The following is a 19,080-nucleotide window of genomic DNA, read 5'->3' as shown; positions in this document are numbered from 1 at the left end:
TCGCTTTCCCACGATTTGTTCATTAGTGTGTAAGTTGATAGCAAATACCTTACTGTAATAATACCGGAAAGCTAGCAGTTTTGCGTGCGAACGACGATGGTGCTGCTACCTACCTGCCGGTGTGGAGATACTCGCAAAACAAATTGTAATCAACTGCAATGTATATTTTTGCTGGGCTAGTTAATAGTTTTATTAATTAGTGCTGTGTTAAAATGTCAGGGTGTATATGTGCTGTTTATAATTGTGACAATTGCAGCATTACAAATTGCTCCAAATCGTACTTTCGATTTCCGACAGTTCATAAAACGTGAGTGAACAAAATTCGTTATTAGGCCTAATTCCTTCGTCATTGTGTTGATAGAAAAATACTAATTAGTTTTTTAATTAGACCCAATAAATGAATAAATGTTAAAATGTATTGAATTTTAAGGTTTTATCAAATTAAGTTTTGTTGTTGTTCACATGCCTTTACTAATTATTACAAGCATCAGATTACTATCAATTATTTTATCTTTGCAGTTGTCAGCAATGGGTATATAAAACATTACTGTAAATCCATTCCTAATATCAGATTGATTTTGTCTCGGTAAACCAAAGACAAAATATGTAACAATTAATTACGGAAAGTAATATGAAGTATGCAATATTTCTCATAATATGCAGCTTTGATATAAGATAATAATTTTACATGATATATTATTCAACATTTCTTAAGTGTTTCATATATATAATTCCATATTAGTAACTTACGTTTTAAACAATTGTCTGAATCTCCCTATATTAATATTTGTATATGTGGACGTAATTCCATCCCTCTGCGCTAGATGTCAGGTCCGCGATATTTCACACTCACGCCAATGCTACTCTACTCCGCGTCAGACTCACACCACAGCCACAGACAAACAATCAGTAACAGTAATTGTCCAGGAGTGTGGGGGAGGGCAAGTATGAGAGAGCGTACTGGCTCCTTCTGTATACTATCCATTCTAAAAATATTTTCTTTTACATCACGCACACAATTTAACTCTGGACTGCTCACCCTATTTTGGACTCATTACTGCTCACCTTCGGTATGTTGTTACCCCACGACATTTCTCTCTTCCTTCCCTCAACTGCAAGTAATTAAAACGTTTGTCGTTCAATAGCCCAAGCTATTATTAGATTATTATACTGAACTACAGAAGAAAATGAAGTCATCTGGCTTGACGCGTCACCCGGGTGCATTGCAGGGTTAACTAATAGAATTAAAGAATAAAATTGGTGTAACTCATCACAAATCTTATTGTTAGCACCAGTTTGTAATAAAATTTTGTGGGTAACGCCGTATGTTTAGCAGTTTCAGTTACATTGAATAAAAAGGCAGTACGAAAGTACAAATACACGTTTAACAGCATAGTTCTTTCGTCGGAACCCAATATTCTTTTCCGGGTTCGCAATTTTTTAAGCATTCTGGGAACTAATTGGAGGCACTACACTAACTTATTCTGAACTAAATTTAAACTAAAAACTTATTGTATACAAAATACATGCAATATTTACACAAATTACAACAGCGAATAGATTGGCAATCGACACTTTCAGACAGGGTAGTAATACGTTTGCACGAGCCCAGCGACAAGCGGTAACTGTCAATCAAGATGCGGTGATGGTTTAAAGCTTTAAAGCCCTCGTCTTGGTATGTGTTTAGTATTTTCCCGATTGACGGTTTGTAGTAACAGGAGATTCCCCGTATAGGTCTTTCTCTCGGTCCTTGTGTTGCGTTGACGTGCGTTGCGTAGAATCCAGGGATGTCTATGTTGTCAGTCATAAAAGTCTCGGTTAGAATAAGTACGTCTCGTTTTGCTAGAAGCTCGTTTGGGGCTAGCTCTAGAATGCTCTTCAGCCCTTCTACGTTCCATAGGAGGAAGTTAATCTTCGAGTCTCGCGCCGGTTCTTTGGGAGCGAAAGAATCGGTATCGTCTAACTATAACTCACTCTGGCCAACACTCTGGGGCGTCGATTTTTGATAAGTCGATGAGGGGTATGCCTACCTTGTAGGCTTTAAGCGTTCCTTTTGTTTGTAGCTCCTCGCATTCCACTATGTTCGTTATATTCAGCTTGGTCGGGTGTCTCTTGATTTTCTCTTGTGTTGTAGTCTGGTCGGAAGACTATTCCGATATATAGCCACGCTCTACGAGTCCCACCTTGTAGTTCGTTTTCGGTTTTCTCCGCTCCTTTTTCAGTGTTGCTCTGTTTTGTGCCTACGATAGTTGGGGTCTTTTACTCCATTTCTTTTCACCGCCTCTGTGTATGCATTACATATGTTTACGGTGTGTTGATCTGTCGTATCTGTGGAGTTTTCGGTAGTTCTATCGATGTTTGACATGGGTAGTATTTCGTTTTGGGGCATTGGAGTTTCCTCATTTCTTGTGGTTGTGATCTCCTGGTTCTGCTTGGTGTTGTGATATGTTGCCGATGGCTCCGATGTTGAAGCTGACTCTTTCTGGTCCTCTCGGTTATGCTCCATTCGGGAGATGCCTGTCGAACTTTCTCTTCCTATTCTGGGATCCGTCTTTCTTATTTCTTCGGCCACCGTCATTTTGATAATTTCCTTTAGGTTTCCTCCCTGCCTCGTATTGTGGTCTCTGTTACATGATTTAGAGCCTCTTTAACTCCTTCTGATACCGTCTCTCTTATTTCTCCCCTGAGATTTTCAAATTGGATCGTAAGTGTCTTTACGGATCTTACGAGTTCTTCTAGTATCCCTTTCTTATTGCGATATAGTTCGCAGATCCACTTAAGACACGTTGAAGGTTTTTCTATGGCTTTCATGTCGCCTTGTGTCATTCCAGTGCATTCAGCGTGGAACCAGCCGTTGCAGCCGCCTTCACATCCAAATACGTTCTCATTTTCTAGTGTTTCTTTGCATTTGTACTTCCTGTCTTCGTCTAGTTGTTTTTTTCTACCAGTGTGGGCGACACTAGCGTCGGTAGGTCCAGGCATGATTGATCTTTTGTGTTCTTTGTACTGTCGAATCATGGAGTCGATTTGTCTTTTGAGGCTATTGTCTTTGGAAACTGAGCACTGTTACCGACCTAACGTTTGTCTCGATATGATCTTTGGGAAGCACTCGAAAGATGGCGCTGGCTAGGTGCGCATGTGACTGTAGATAACACTTTTGCAATCGCTAATCACCACTCGCTACTTCTTGCACACGTTTCCATTACACTTTGAATAACACATCTTGAGCAAAATACGATTCCGGGCACTACACATTTGCTACGCGCTCATATATCAATATCGATAGCTCTAGTCTGAAACGAGTATTTGTAACCGCATGTATTTCGTACTAACCCAGAGCAACACTGTTATTTTGGAACGTAGTATTCCAACGTGCTGTTACTTTTTGGAACAGTTCCAAACGAGGCACGGTTCCAAAATAACCGGTACGTTATTTTTTCCCCACCTCTACAACAATGCGGAGACATCTTTTAGGGGAAAGCTATTGTAATCCTGATAGTGGAATGATTCAGAGAAATGGAAAAACCACCAGAAATTTTTTTAACCTTAATATGTCCAGCACAAATACGTCTCCACCAGCAGTCGAACCTGACTCCTATTGTAAGCCCAATGCTTTGGCAATAGCTACGAAGGCAGCCGCAGTTAAGGAGATGTATACTGTAATAGTTTTCGAAGTAAAGCATTGTTCGTTGCTAGTGGCTATGTGGCATTTTTATGTTGATCATAATCCCGGTATCCTCCCACAATAAAAATATTTAATTATAATATTGCCCTGTTCCTTACCGTCATCTTGCATATAGCCAGTGCATGTTCTTAATTTAAAATTGCATTTTGATATCTGCACATAGTTGTCCTTATCAAGTTTCATTAGGAAGAAATATTCCGTAAGACAAACATAACTCAGTCGGCTAAGGTGCTTACTTGCCGAGGAAAAGTTGTGGTCGGGCCTTGGTTCGATTCTCGCTTGAGCTGATTACCAGGCTGGGTTCTTTCCGCGGGGTACCCCAATCGTAAGGCGAATGTCAGGTAATGTATGGAGAATCGTCGGCTTCATCTCGCCATGTAACATCTCATTATCTTCAAAACCAACCACCTTAAATAACCGGGTAGTTGAGTCAGCGTCGTTAAATAAGCAACTAAATAAGGAGACCATTACTAAATTGCGGGCGATCGTACTGAGTAATAAGCACAAGGAAGTATCGTTTATTCCACACACGCGTTAAGTCCAAGGTAAATCCGTGCATTGCTGCTGTTACATGCTGTCGTAATTCAGCTACAACTATTTTTGTTGGTTTCGTGGTAAAATAATTTTGTGCATTTTGGCCATTTCATTGGTCGTATTTGTTGAAGCACCTGATCACATAAACCGCATCCTTCTTTAAGCTTAACTTTTGAGGTTAGATGTATTTGAAAGTTTGATTGTTTTATTTTGCCTTTGGAAAAGCCCGTATCAGCCTCTTCCGTTTCTTTCTAAACCTACAGACGCAGAAATCCATGCAATAATTGGGTATTTCTCACCATAACAGCCTCAGAGAATTTTAATTTCACTCATGATACAGTTAAACCATTCCGGGTCAAAATCCCGAAAAGCAAACTCTAATATCCCGAAAGTAAAAAATCTCGAAATGTCAAATGCCCGAAAGAATTAATTTTCAAATACTGCAAAAAAAAATAAATGTCCCTTATTGTCTTCGACATTAAATTTTTGATTCGCATCTTTGACCGAGAATCTGTTAATCTTATCATAGCTTCATAGTATCAAATGACGATTCTTTATCTGTGAGTTAAAACGAACATTTTTTAAAATCACTTACACTCAGACTGGTCGTATGACTCATTTGTAGGTTTAGTGCAACAATTGACATTCTGATACTATTATTTCAGTTACAATGGCTATTCACAAGATTTTTCTCACAATAAGCGAATTGAATCTAGATTCTAGATAGACCTACGTTTTTGTTTCACAATATATTTTTTAGCCAAAGCATATATCTCAATGCACATTACTTTACTACTATTTACAATGTTTTTATATTTAAATTGCACTTTTTATAATGATTAGATATATTTTTTCAAAGGTACATGAGTTTAGAAGTAAATAATATGATAATTTATTGAAGGAATTGAAATTTGAACTTAATATATAAAAGTGAATGTGGATATGTATGTATTTTTATTTAGTTTTATTTATTTTATTGGGTTATTGTACGACACTGTATCAGAATCTAGATTATCTAGCGTCTGAATGAAATGAAGGTGATAATGCAGGTGAAATGAGTCCGGGGTCCAGCTCCAAAAGTTACCCAGCATTTGCTCGTATTGGGTTGAGGGAAAACCCCGGAGAAACATCAATCCGACCGGGATTCGAATCCGAGCCACCTGGTTTTGCGGCCAGACTCGCTGAGCGTTACTCCACAGGTGTGGACGCTATGTATGTATGTAATTAGTGTATGTATGTTCTCGATACAAATCTACATTCTTTGACCGATATGTGCCAAAGTTTGCACATTTAACCTTCATAACCAGGAGAAAAACATAGGCTACATTAAAATTGTGAAAATGAACGTGAAATTAAACAAATGAAAATAAATACGATGAAACGTTTTGTATAATATTAAAATGCAATTTTCTGCAGTCAGTTCTTTATTATTGTCTGTTGTATTCAACATCGATTTTCACGAGGCCATGGAAAATATAAGACGAAATTAAATAACATTGTTGATACACATCATGAAGGCTAAAACTAGATAATTCATGCAGTCCAGGACCATATTACGATTTTCCCGTGCAGTTGTAGATAGTGAGCAGAATGTTTTTATCCAACTGAATACTTGGAATTCTTTCAAATCACAAGGATTGCTACTATATAATTTAATACTTAATATTGAATTACCAACAGTAATATTGCGAACAAGTCCACACCTGTGGAGTAACGGTCAGCGCATCTGGCCGCGAAACCAGGTGACCCGGGTTCGAATCCCGTTCGGGGCAAGTTACATGGTTGAGGTTTTTCCGGGGTTTTCCCTCAACCCAATACGAGCAAATGCTGGGTAACTTTCGGTGCTGGACCCCGGACTCATTTCACTGGCATTATCACCTTCATTTCATTCAGACCTAATCAACCTAAGATGTTGATGAAGCGTCATAAAATAATCTACTAAAAAAAATACAGAACTAAATTTCAGCTCTCACAATCTCTTTGATATCATAATAAACAACACGAAGGCATCCCCCTGCACTGCTACACCCCTTAAAGATAGCAATCAGGAGGATGCAAGCATGAAGCAGTAGTTAGACCGCTGATGACGAAGCAAATCACTGAAACTTTCGTTCAGCGTATTCAAGGTGCATTACCTTTTAATGTATTGTTAACACTGAAGTTTAAATGGTTTTGAGTTTAAAACTTTCAACACATAAACAAAAACAATGAATACAGAAATCGGTGAGAAGCTTGGAATATTTTCCTTTACACAGGGGATCACGAATTACAGGCATGACTGGGCAGGACATCTAAACTCATGGAGAGTAGACAGATTTCCACAATAAATTTTGCAATGGGAATTCTGGACATAGGCAGCCTTGGATAAAGTGCGACAGGTCATATGTTTTAAGCACTAATCAAAGTGAAATCTAGAATCACATTTTTTCGTCACCACGTCACATTTTGCATGCTTTACATATTAAGATTTTCGATATTGCATTTTCAGGGTTTTGAAATTAACTGTCCCCTAACGTTCTTGTTTTATGGACTGCTGACCTGGAACAATTTACAATTAATTAATGTTTACAGACTAATTGAATCAACTTCGTCACAAGAGTAGCAGCCCCACCAGCGACTGAAATGGCCACGAGTGAAGAATGTGTAAGTATCTGCCTAAAATGAGGCACAAGGATGTTTTGCCTTTTAACCTTTTCGCTGCTCAGACGTCAGAGCAACGGCGCACAAATTCATTATGTATCGTTCTGTCGACCATCATTCTGATGGTGTGCGTGACGCAATAGAAACAAGGCTTGCAAAGCATAGGATGAACTTACTTACTTACAAATGGCTTTTAAGGAACCCGAAGGTTCATTGCCGCCCTCACATAAGCCCGCCATCGGTCCCTATCCTGAGCAAGATTAATCCAGTCTCTATCATCATATCCCACCTCCCTCTTATCCATTTTAATATTATCTTCCCATCTACGTCTCGGTCTCCCTAAAGGTCTTTTTCCCTTCGGCCTTCCAACTAACAATCTGTATGCATTTCTGGATTCGCCCATACGTGCTACATGCCCTGCCCATCTCAAAGGTCTGGATTTAATTTTCCTAATTATGTCAGGTGAAGAATACATAAGCATAGGATGAACATATTTAAAAAATGGCGATTTCTGAAAATGTGGATCATCTGCAGTGTTGTACATCATTTGGTTAGTGTTTAATCATTTTTGCATTAATCTTTACATGTTACTATATGTTGACGTCGTACAAAATTTTGTCCAATATTCTTTTCAGAAGATTAACTCCATATCTAGATGCAATTATTGGGGATCATCAGTGCGGTTTTGGGAGTAATAGCTCGACTACTAATCAGATATTTTGTATTCGACAGATATTGGAGAAATCATGGGAGAGTAAGGGTACAGTACATCAGTTATTAATAGATTTCAAAAAGGCATATGACTCTGTTAAGGGAGACGTTTTATATTACATTCTTATTGAATTTGTTATTCCCAAGAATAATTAAAATGTGTCTCAGTGAAACATACAGCAGAGTTCGTATAGACAAGCTTCTGTCTGATGCTTTTCCAATTCACTGTAGGGTAAAGCAAGGAGATGCACTATCACCTTTACTTTTTACGTCGCTCTAGGATATGCCATTAGGAAAGTTCAGGATAACAGAGAGGGTTTGGAATTGAACGGGTTACATCAGCTGCTTGTCTATGCGGATGACGTGAATATGTTAGGAGAAAATCCACAAACGATCAGGGAGAGCACGGAAATTTTACTTGAAGCAAGTAAAGCAATAGGTAAATCCCAAAAATACAGTATATGATTATGTCTCGTGACCAGAATATTGTACGAAATGGAAATTGGAGAGTTATCCTTCGAAGAGATGGATAAATTCAAATATCTTGGAACAACATTAATAAATAAACATGACACTCAGGAGGAAATTAAATGCAGAATAAATATGGGAAATGCCTGTTATAATTCACTTCGGAAGTTTTGCCATCTAGTCTCGTGTTAAAAAATCTCAAATTTAGAATTTATAAAACAGTGATATTACTGGTTATTCTGTATGGTTGTGAAACTTGGATTCTCACTTTGAGAGAGGAACAAGGATTAAGAGTGTTTGAGAATTAGGTTCTTAGGAAAATATTTGTGGCTAAGAGGGATGAAGTTACAGGAGAATGGAGAAAAATGCACAACGCACAACTGCACGCATTGTATTCTTCACCTGGCATAATCAGGATAGAGTTTTAGTTGGGAGGCCGGAGGGAAAAAGACCTTTGAGGAGGTCGAAATATAGGTGGGAGTATAAAAATTAAGTGGATTTGAGGTAGGTGGGATATGGTGGTAGAGACTGGATTAATCTTGCACATGATACGGACCAACGATGATCTTATGTGAGGGTGGCAATGAACCTCCGAGTTCCTTAAAAGCCATTTCTGAGTAAGAAATGGTATTATATATTTAGGAAACAATTGTAAATTGTTAAAATATCTCAGCAAGAAGGGTTTGGCAGGTTGCAAAAAATCAGCAATTGAAAGATTAATATCATTATCCTTGCATCTTGTAACTAACATTTAGCAACTACTACTGCTACTACTGCTACTACTACTACTGCTACTGCTGCTACTACTCCTACTACTACTACTACTATTACTGCTACTGGTACTACTTTCTACAATATTACTGCTACTGCTACTACTACTACTACTGCTACTACTATTACTGCTAATACTACTGCTACTACTACTATTATTGCTACTGCTACTACTACTACTACTATTGTTGCTACTGCTACTACTACTACTACTACTGCTATTACTGGTACTGCCAGACAATCAGAAACAAGAGCATAGGACTGTGTTTGAATCGTACTATCACGCTCCCTTTTAATCCAAGCAACAAATCTGACGATTGTTCCAATGGGCAGCCTGTATCTCGTCTTGTTCCCTGCAGAGAGGCCTGTAGTTTTCACTATTCTTCCAGTATTCACTGTGCAGTTTATATTTGAGGGGTTCACAACCAGAGTGGACCAAGTCCATCTGGAATAGTTCTGAGATATTGAGTGTTAATGTTCCTGGCTCACGCTTAGCAACCTTCACCTTCCACAGGAATTGCTGCCCTCTGTGGAGTAGGAAATGAGTTATGGACTTTTTTTGTTACGGCAATGAATAAATCTAAGATTCTTCATCCGAGATTGTATTAATCCACAAACTGATCACTGATGGACTTGGTCCACTCTGTTTGTGAGCCCCTCATTTAATTGTCGTAATATTAGTTTTTTTTATGCACATTTCAGAGATTAGTATTAGCCTTTTTTTTATGGCGGCCGAGTATTTCGACCAACTTCCAAAAGTACACGACTCACTGTTGTAACGTTAATGTCTATCCTAGTTGTAGTTACTAACTAGCGGGGTCAGTGGACAGCGGATGTAAACTGGGATTTATTTCACTTTTTTCTAGCAAACGGTCATCTTGCGGTGATGTCCTTTTCCAGTGATGGGTCCAGTCTCTCTGTATCGTTTCAGGATGGAATTAACTGTAGGCAAAGCCGACATCACATTCTGCAGCAGTTTTTCTTTTGTGTAATAGAAGTGGCTCCGAGTGGATGCCGGGGGAGAATAGCTGCACCGCGAGTTCATGCGGATCGTACGAGGTGATCAAATGAACACCCGGTATCTGGGGGTATAACTGGGCCACCTTGTCCGCGGTGGGTATAAGTACACAGAACCGGTCCTCCAGGTCGGGGGTTGAGCGTGGGGTTGACAGCCCCACCTCGTAAAAAGCAAACCGTTATGAAACCCAAAATAAGAAAAGCCGGACAGATAACATGTCTAAGGAAATCTCGAACAGGTAGGTATGTGGGAATAGAGCATATTTCGGACTAAATAAATATTTCAAATCACATGCCCTTACACAGAAAACAAAAACCACCTTATACAAAACACTTGTGGGATCAACTCTGATATGTGCTTCAGAAACATGGACCATTTCTAAAATGATGAGAGAAGACTTGGAATTTTTGAAAGGAAGATTCTTCGAAGAATATACGGTCCAGTTTTTGAAAAGGGATTATGGAGGAAAAGATATAATGGGAAATTATATAGCATGTTCAAAGAGCCCAATATAATAAATATAATTAAAACCAATTGATTGAGGTGGGTTGGACATGTAAAGAGAATGGAAGCATCAGAACCTTGCAAAAGAATTATTCTCACAAACCCTGGATGTCAAAGGAGACGAGAACGACCACATCTCAGCTCAGTTCTGTTTCCTACGCAGTCTTCCAGTAAATAGCGTATAGTGTCTTTTCTGGGATCTTAGAAGCAAGTCTTTTTTTTTTTTTTTTTTTTGCCAGCTTTGCATTCTTCTCTTACGTAATTAGCAGTTCCAACAGACTGCTCTGGTCCAGTGAATTTGGGGCCCACCTCTTGTTCATCAATTTCGTCACCTTTCCATTTCCTTCAGTGCTACTGTGACCTAACACCCAGACGAGTTTTACTTCACCCTGTTCTGCACAATGTTCTATTGTAATGTTTTGGAGTTTGCATAATTCCAAATTGATTGAGAAACTGATCGCCGTAAGCAGAAAGTTTTGATATAGCGAATTCTTCAATATTTAACACAATATTACACTGCAAGGAATTGAGAAATAATTATGTATTAGTTGGATATATAAATTTTACTTGCCACATTAGGTGTATGACTTCATGTAACAATTAGAATATACCGTGATAGCAGTGGGTCTGAGACATCTCACTCACACTGCTTATGTTTTGTTTATTTGCAGGATTACAAGAAGACAGGTGGAGCCTGTAGGATTGAAGGGTTTATGTATGAAGTCAAAATGGCTGGACTTCTCTTCCTTAGACTGATAAACGAGAGAAAAGGCTTCTATATTGCCTCCAACATGGATGCAGCTGGAAAGTTCGATGATTTGGTGCTGGGCATTGGTGATAAAACAGTTTTCGTGCAGTTGAAACATAAGCTAGGGGCACAAGTCTCAGAAAAAAAGACATTATACACAGTACGCAGAATCTTCGCAATGAAGGACCACTACAGTTCTTACTGCGATCTCAAGAAGGATTGGGGACAGAAAACTGATCTACAACGGTGGGGTCCATTCAGCGCTGTGCAGTTTGTTGTTTACACAAATGCTGTTGTTGCTGTAGGTGAAGCTGTTGATACTGATGTCCAAAATGTTCTCATGACAGGAGGAAAATGCTTACGATTCTCTGAAAATGACTTTCCCGAGTTAAAGAACAAGCCTGACTTCAACCAGTTCCTCCATCAGTTCAGATTCTACACACAACAAGCAAGTGAGAAGCAGCTTGATTCCTTAATCAGAACTGAACTTCTTAGGGCATTGGGGGCGGATTCTCAGTTCCAGACATTTCTGACTAATATAACGAACTGGATGGAAGGCCCTGGTTCTTACCTCACGGAAAATGTTCAGTTTTGGAAGGATATAGTGAAGTGCAGTGTTGATGACTTAAATAAAGGAAAAATAGATCAGCTCGAAAAATTTAATCTGCAGTTTGATGAAAGAGAGTTGAACTTATTTAGACAGCAGTTACCGGAAGATGGAGGACTTCTGAGAGTTCAGAATTCTAACGCTCTCACTTGTCTCAAAGTCCACCAAAGCGTTCACAAGAAGATTCTGATAGATGCCAACGTGTTGGAGGATAGAATGAGTGAAGTGATGGCATTGTGGGGTCGCTGGCCTGAATGTGATGTACTTGTAATTGATGGCTGGGTTGAGGCAATAGAAAATTTAGTCCACAATGTAGGTTCAGGAAAGACCCTTGTTGTGATTGATGACAGTGAGAAGGGGAGGGAATTAAAAGCTCTCAATTACAAAGACGAGTTTCGTTTTAGGCAACTGAAAGATGAGTCAAAGAAACAAGTATTAGATTGCAAAATAAGTTTTCAAGGTGAGGCCGTCACACTTAACACATTAGTTGATGACACATCCTTCGACATAGTAGCGAATGCTGAAATTGTAACTCAGTTGGTCTCTGGAGTTGTGGAAAGCATTGGAGATAAACTCACTCAACAAAGTGAACACTACATACCTCGGAAGTTTGTTGCTAGGCAACATGTGAGTGAGACAATCTTTTCTGATAATCGGGACTGCTTAGTTGTAAGTGGAGTTTCACTGCAGGCTCTGAGGAAAATTGTCCTGCCTACGAAAGTAGTAGAGATATTTGATGAAACGAAACATTCTAAGGAAGGTGTGTGTCGCTGTTTTGTGATTCGAGGAAAAGAGGATTTCGGGAAGGCCAAAAACGTATTTGAACGAGTCCATTGGCTTCATAAAGAAGAGACTGGCTTTATTTGGAAACAGTCCAAAGGCAGTATAACCTATATTAAGTCTCACATAATGGATGAAACCTCGATCCGAAGCTTGCAGGAAGTCATGCTGCTCTGTGACAAGGTCAAGTTGCTTGTGGCTCACCCTGGAATGGGAAAATCAACAGAAGTTGTGAATGTAGCTCAGGAATTCAAGCTACGTGAACCTGCATGTTGGGTGGTCACTATATTTCTGATTGAGCACATTGATTACCTGAGTAGTTGTGGAGATTCTGCAGTTGAACTCCTCTTACGAGCAGGAAAGTTCATAAGTGACTTTGCTATGTCATTGTTCAAACATGAGTTAGATCATGGTGGCAATATTGTGATCCTGATAGATGGGTATGATGAAATCAGCCCAGATTATGCAGGGAAGGTGTTGCACATGTTAAGGCAACTTATCATCAACTATAAATTTAAACAGCTTTGGATCACTTCTCGTTCTTTAATGAAGGACAGGCTGGAAGAAAATTTCTCTTGTCTTTCATTTGAACTGCAGCCTTTCACAAAAGAGCATCAACGTGATTTCCTTACCAAACTTTGGAACGATATAAGTGATGGTCCATATAACTTAGACATATTTATTTTCGATTTGTTAGTAGTGACAGGGAATTTGTTGAATGACAAACTTAGCCAATTCACAGAAATTCCTCTGCAGACTCTAATGTTGGCTGAAGTATTTCGCAGTGAAGCTTCTGATTTTTGTAAGTCAGGTAAGATGAACATTGACCGCAAACTGGATTTGTTGCAACTGTATAACAGATTCGTGAATAGAAAGTGGAATATTTTTGTTCGTGACAAGAGCCTAGCAGATGAAAGAAATCCGGCAATGCGTGATTTTCTGCAGTCACACTGGAAAAAGTTTGAGAAAGATCACATGGCATGTGCCTTACATTCCTTGTTAAAAACTGAAGACCTTAACTGTCTAGACTCCTCCAAGAATATTATGAAACGAGTTGAAGGTTTCCAGGACCGATTTAGAAACGGAGATGAGAAGAGTGGAATAGTTGTTCAAATGCTAAATTGCACAGCAGTGTTCACAGAACATTTCTGGAGTTCTTTGCCGCGAAGTGGTTCGCAAAGAATTTCGAAGTTGAAAGAGAACATATAAAAGAGATATTATTTAGAGAAGAGTTCATAATCGTGAGACAGTTTTTTGATAGGATCCTGGCAGAAGAATTTAAATTGCATACTGCCATCCTGAATGAAGACAAACATTCTGTTGAGGAATTACTTTTATCCCCTGAATGTGATGTGAATGGAAAGGATAAGGGTGGGAGGACACCCTTGCACTTGGCAGTTATCAGTCATAGTGAAAGTGATAATAAAGCTGTGTGTGAAATCATGGCGCTATTATTGCAAAATCATTGTGATTGTAGAACTGAAGATGAAGTGTTTCACTGGCGACCCCTGACACTTGCTGACAAGATAGAAGTGTGGTCAGCTGTTGACATGCTGCTCGGCAGTAATGCTGAAAATAGTGATATGATATTCACTATGGAGTTGATCAAGGGTGAAGAGTGTGAAGAGTTTTTGTGTAGAGTGTTGGAAAGTGTTGCATTAAATGGATATATTAATATTGCAAAACTGATGTTTAAATGTGGCTTATGTGTGAATCATCCCATTACGACGTACATTAGTCGGGATTGGGATACCCCTAAAATTATTACCACACTGTTACACAAAGCGTCTCTTGCGGGACAAGTAAAGCTGGTGGAATTTTTGCTCGAGGCTGAAGAAACAGAAGGAATTATAAAGAAAAGTGCTCTGTGGGCTGTCGACCACTATCTTGCAGAATCGGAGAGGACTTCCGCATTTACTACTACCAAAGAGCGACTAGAAATAAAAGATTCTTATGGCCTGACACCTTTGTCATGGGCTGCCTACGAAGGTCATCTAGAAACGGTGAGGTTGCTAATTGAGAAAGGTGCAGAGCTTAATACAAACGATGAGTTCGTACTAAATCCTTTATATAATGCAATTTCTGGTTCCCGTATGAATGTTGTGCAGTTCCTAATAGAAAGTGGCGCTAATGTTAATGCATATGACGAGCAACACCAAGGCCCAATATTAGTTGCTGCAAGACAAAACAATGTGGATATTATGAGACTCCTAATTGATAAAGGCGCTGATGTTAATGTGTGTAATATCTTTGGTGAAAGTCCCATATTCGATGCTGCAGAAGAAGGCCATGTGGATTTTGTGAGACTGCTAATGGATGAAGGCGTCGATGTTAATTTGTCTAATACGTCTGGTGAAAGTCCCATATTCGCTGCTGCAAGACGAGGTAATGTTGATGTTGTGAATCTCCTAATGGAGAATGGCGCTGATGTTAATGTGTATAATAACTTTGGTGAAAGTCCCATATTCGATGCTGCAGAAGAAGGTAATCTTGATGTTGTCAGAATCTTAATTGATAAAGGCGTTGATGTTAATGTGTGTAACGGGTGTGGTGAAAGTCCCATATTCGCTGCTGCATATCGAGGTAATGTTGATGTTGTGAAACTCCTATTTGATAAAGGCGTTGATGTTAATGCGTGTAATAAGTCTGGTGAAAGTCCCATATTCGCTGCTGCACGAGGAGGTAATTTTGATGTTGTGAGACTTCTAATTGATAAAGTCGTTGATGTTAATGCGTGTAATAAGTCTGGTGAAAGTCCCATATTCGCTGCTGCACGAGGAGGTAATTTTGATGTTGTGAGACTTCTAATTGATAAAGTCGTTGATGTTAATGCGTGTAATAAGTCTGGTGAAAGTCCCATATTCGCTGCTGCTGAAGGAGGTAATGTTGATGTTGTGAGACTTCTAATTCATAAAGTCGTTGATGTTAATGTGTGTAATACGTCTGGTGAAAGTCCCATATTCGTTGCTGCACGAGGCGGTAATTTTGGTGTTGTGAGACTTCTAATTGATGAAGTCGTTGATGTTAATGTGTGTAATAAGTCTGGTGAAAGTCCCATATTCGCTGCTGCAGAAGGAGGTAATATTGATGTTGTGAGACGTCTAATTGATAAAGGCTTTGATGTTAATGTATGTAATACGTCTGGTGAAAGTCCCATATCCGCTGCTGAAAGACGAGGTAATGTGGATATTGTGAGAATCCTAATGGATAAAAGGCGCTGATGTTAATCTACGTAACAAGTCGGGAGAAAGTGCAATATCCGATTCTGCAAAAGGACGTAATGAGACTCCTGATGGATAAAGGTGGTTATATTAATGCATGTCACAAAAATTGTGACAAATGGTAACCTAGATATTGTAGGCCCCTTTAATGAGGAAAGTGCTGGTGTTAAATTATGTAACAAATAAGATGATATTTCATTGTTTGTAACAGTGGACGTAGAAATTGAAAACTATAATCTATCAGTGCTTTCGTAACATTTCCAAATGAAGCAGCCTCTTATTCGAAACTCACGTTCGGAGTTCCTGATGGACGATTCCTCATGGGAACCAGAGTACTACACGTACCTTCCACCCTTTTTTTTTTTTTTGTCAGAATACTCCAGATAATTTCTCAGACGACAGCTGTTCAACCAAAGTTTTCTTCTTACAATTAATTTGTTCACAGTTTTGTATGTTGGGAGCGCACGGAAATTTAACTCCATAACATTTGCAGAGTTTGTTTCAACAATTAATCAATCACTCGGAATTATCAACTTCATATTCTTTGCTATTTAGGGAGGCCTATATTGCAACTAGAATCAATACTATTTCCAGTTGTATGACTATATTCCAAAATCATTGTTGAGTTATATATCCAACGAGGAAAAATTATAAAAATGTATTTCTTATTTCTGAATCTGCTCCACTTCACCTTTCATGATACATATCACTGAGGGAAAAAAGGGATGCATTTCATTCTATCTCACAAAAGCAGGCTTGCCACTGAGACGTCACAATACAACTGACAAGGAACCAGTCCCATGGACGGAAATGTACGATATTATATTTTGTTATAAGTTTTGTGTAATATATTATTGAAAGTGTAGCCAAACTATACTCGGTTTTTGTAAGAATAAAATTTTAAAATTTTAATAGATGTTAGCATTGCGTAGTATTTATATGGTTTATTACCAGAAGGAGTGATGCAATAATAAAATTATTATATTTTGTAGTTTGTTATAAATTACTGCACATAAGTGCAGTGAAGAAATTTAATATTGGGCCAATGTTATCCTTACTATATGTGCAGAATCACATTTTGCATTAAAATAAATGTAATATAAAATACGTGTATATAAATATATTGTACAATTAAAAGTAAGAAAACTGCGTTATTGTACCACAGTCACTGTGATATGGTAAAAATATTTCAATCATAAAAAGGCATTATTTGTATTATCTTTCTTGAAATACAGTAAGAGCACGTCAATTTAATATTGCGCCGATCAGTGTTATTATCCACTCAAGGTACTCAGTTCAATCTCAGGTGAGTCAGGTGCGTCTCTGTGCTGTGTGGACGTACAGAAGCTAACAAGAGTGGCGTGGGGCGAAGAGGACCCAACATTACGTTTGAGGAGCGGCAACTGATTATATACCATCCTGCAAGAGGTAAAAGTCAAAGACAAATAGGCAATATGCTAAATTTGTTGATGAACAGTGTTGGAAATATTATAAGATGATATAACAAAGAGGATAGAATAGAGATTATGTTTTCGTACAATAGAGGAAACGTTTAATTTCTCGGGCTCAATATTAAATTGTGTGCATATAGCCTATATTATGTTTTTTGTTTTCAGAGAGTCGTTTTATTTCTTCAAGTAACAATTTGTATTTTTTAAGAAGTAAGTTTGTGTTTAAATTGAAATAATGTTCTGAGTGTCAATTTCTTGTATATGTTTGTTTCAAATGGCAGATGTAGACCTACAAAGTGGTAGTATGGGGATTATAAAGAATGGACACTTCGCGTCGGTACCTTTGATGTAGCCGGACTGATTTCAATGACATTCAAGCCAGCTAAAGCGTGAGATTCTGCTTTCTCCCTAGAGTTGGCGCTGACATCACACCAGCTAGGAGTCGACACAGCGGAAATATAACACACATGATTAATACATCTAGGTACATTATGTACTCAAATAAAATAAATTGAATCCATAAAATAATAAATCCTTCATTAACTGTAATGTCTAGACTCTAGAGTTCCTTTATAATGAGAGTTGAGACGTTGACCTCAACAACAATTAAAATATGTAATGACTTTATAGCACTGAAAATGGAAAAACAAAACTCTTACGAGAAGTAAAACCATATACCTATATTATATTATATACAAATATAAAACCAATTTGATACATAATTTTATAATGTATTATATTAATTTATAATATAATTTATTATATCTCAAATTTAAAAAAATTATTATTACAAATAGTTTGTCACTGATAAATAAGGAAAAGCTGTTAACTTGAATTTATTTGAAGCAAAGCATTACTGGATTGTGCAATAAGGTAGGCGATGTTTGGATCCTGTGTCTCAACTCTAAACTCAATTCTTATCTTAGCCTATGCTCGATTGCACTAACCACTAGCGCTTGAAAGGAGAACTAAACGCTGGCGCAGAGAGAAACAAAATACAGGAAAATTCGCTCAGTGTCCATTCTTTATAATCCCTATTCGCTGGTGTGACATTGGCCCAACATTAAAATGATTCACTTTATAATTCAGGAGGACACTCGTCATGCTTCGATTTGCATTGTGATCTGCCAGTTTCGAAACAATTAAAGGGTGTAACATAAGTTTCTGTAACACTATGTTAAAATTATTCTCTTGTTAATTTCCATTTTCTCAGGATGCATGACCAAATTTTATGGTGTAGGAGTTGGTACTACTTGATTGTAGTGTGATGCAATGGATTTCAGAGGGTTTAAATAGAGATGACGCTTGTAATATGTGTTAGTATTTGAAAAGTTCGGGGGAAAAAACGATGGATGTCACAGTTTTGTTAAGGTTGATGTCGTTGTCTAATTCAATGGATCACTACGAAATTTAATGTTGTTCTTATGAAAAATGGTAAAAACGAGAATTATCACCACGAATACAGTAATCCTTTCCTTTATTTTCTATAGAAACAGCACTACATCTTGCAGTTATAGACTCAATTAGATCATTATCTACTCCTTACCACAAATGTGACAGTCATCGATTTTCCCGCGAAATCTTCTTCTGTTATTTTGCAATGTTTATTCTGTACAGATTGCTATATTGCGTATTCCTGTAGCACATGTGATCATGATTATTTGTTTTTATGATGACTAGAGAAGATTTACTTTTGTTAATTCTGTTCATGATTGGTTTTATACACATTGAAATAAATTTCTTGTACATTGCTTATCCAAGCTGTATTTATTTTATGTTAAGAATACACTTCCAACCCTAAACAATCTTCGTGATCATAGTGACATATTGCAGTCTCAGGTTGACCCATTCCTGGTTAAAAATGGGGCGCATGGCCTCCAGTGCTGGTGCAGATTTCATTGTTTACAATTTTAAGGGTTGACGTCGGTGTATATAAAGTATA

General features: G+C 38.1%; 1 protein-coding gene across 1 annotated transcript in view; it reads left to right on the top strand.

Annotated features, from left to right (window-relative positions):
- LOC138691910 (uncharacterized) overlaps positions 1-19,080 on the top strand; it is a 123,406-nt gene that overhangs the window by 47,141 nt on the left and 57,185 nt on the right. Inside the window, exon 2 of the mRNA XM_069814521.1 lies at positions 6,791-6,862. Coding sequence (XP_069670622.1) covers positions 6,859-6,862 — 4 coding nt within the window. The 5' untranslated portion in view covers positions 6,791-6,858. The remainder of the gene's footprint in view (positions 1-6,790; positions 6,863-19,080) is intronic.

Source organism: Periplaneta americana, chromosome 16, assembly GCF_040183065.1.
Source record: "Periplaneta americana isolate PAMFEO1 chromosome 16, P.americana_PAMFEO1_priV1, whole genome shotgun sequence".
Taxonomy (NCBI): domain Eukaryota; kingdom Metazoa; phylum Arthropoda; class Insecta; order Blattodea; family Blattidae; genus Periplaneta; species Periplaneta americana.
Note: the sequence above shows the minus strand (reverse complement) of the source record. Positions and strands in the feature narration are given on the sequence as shown.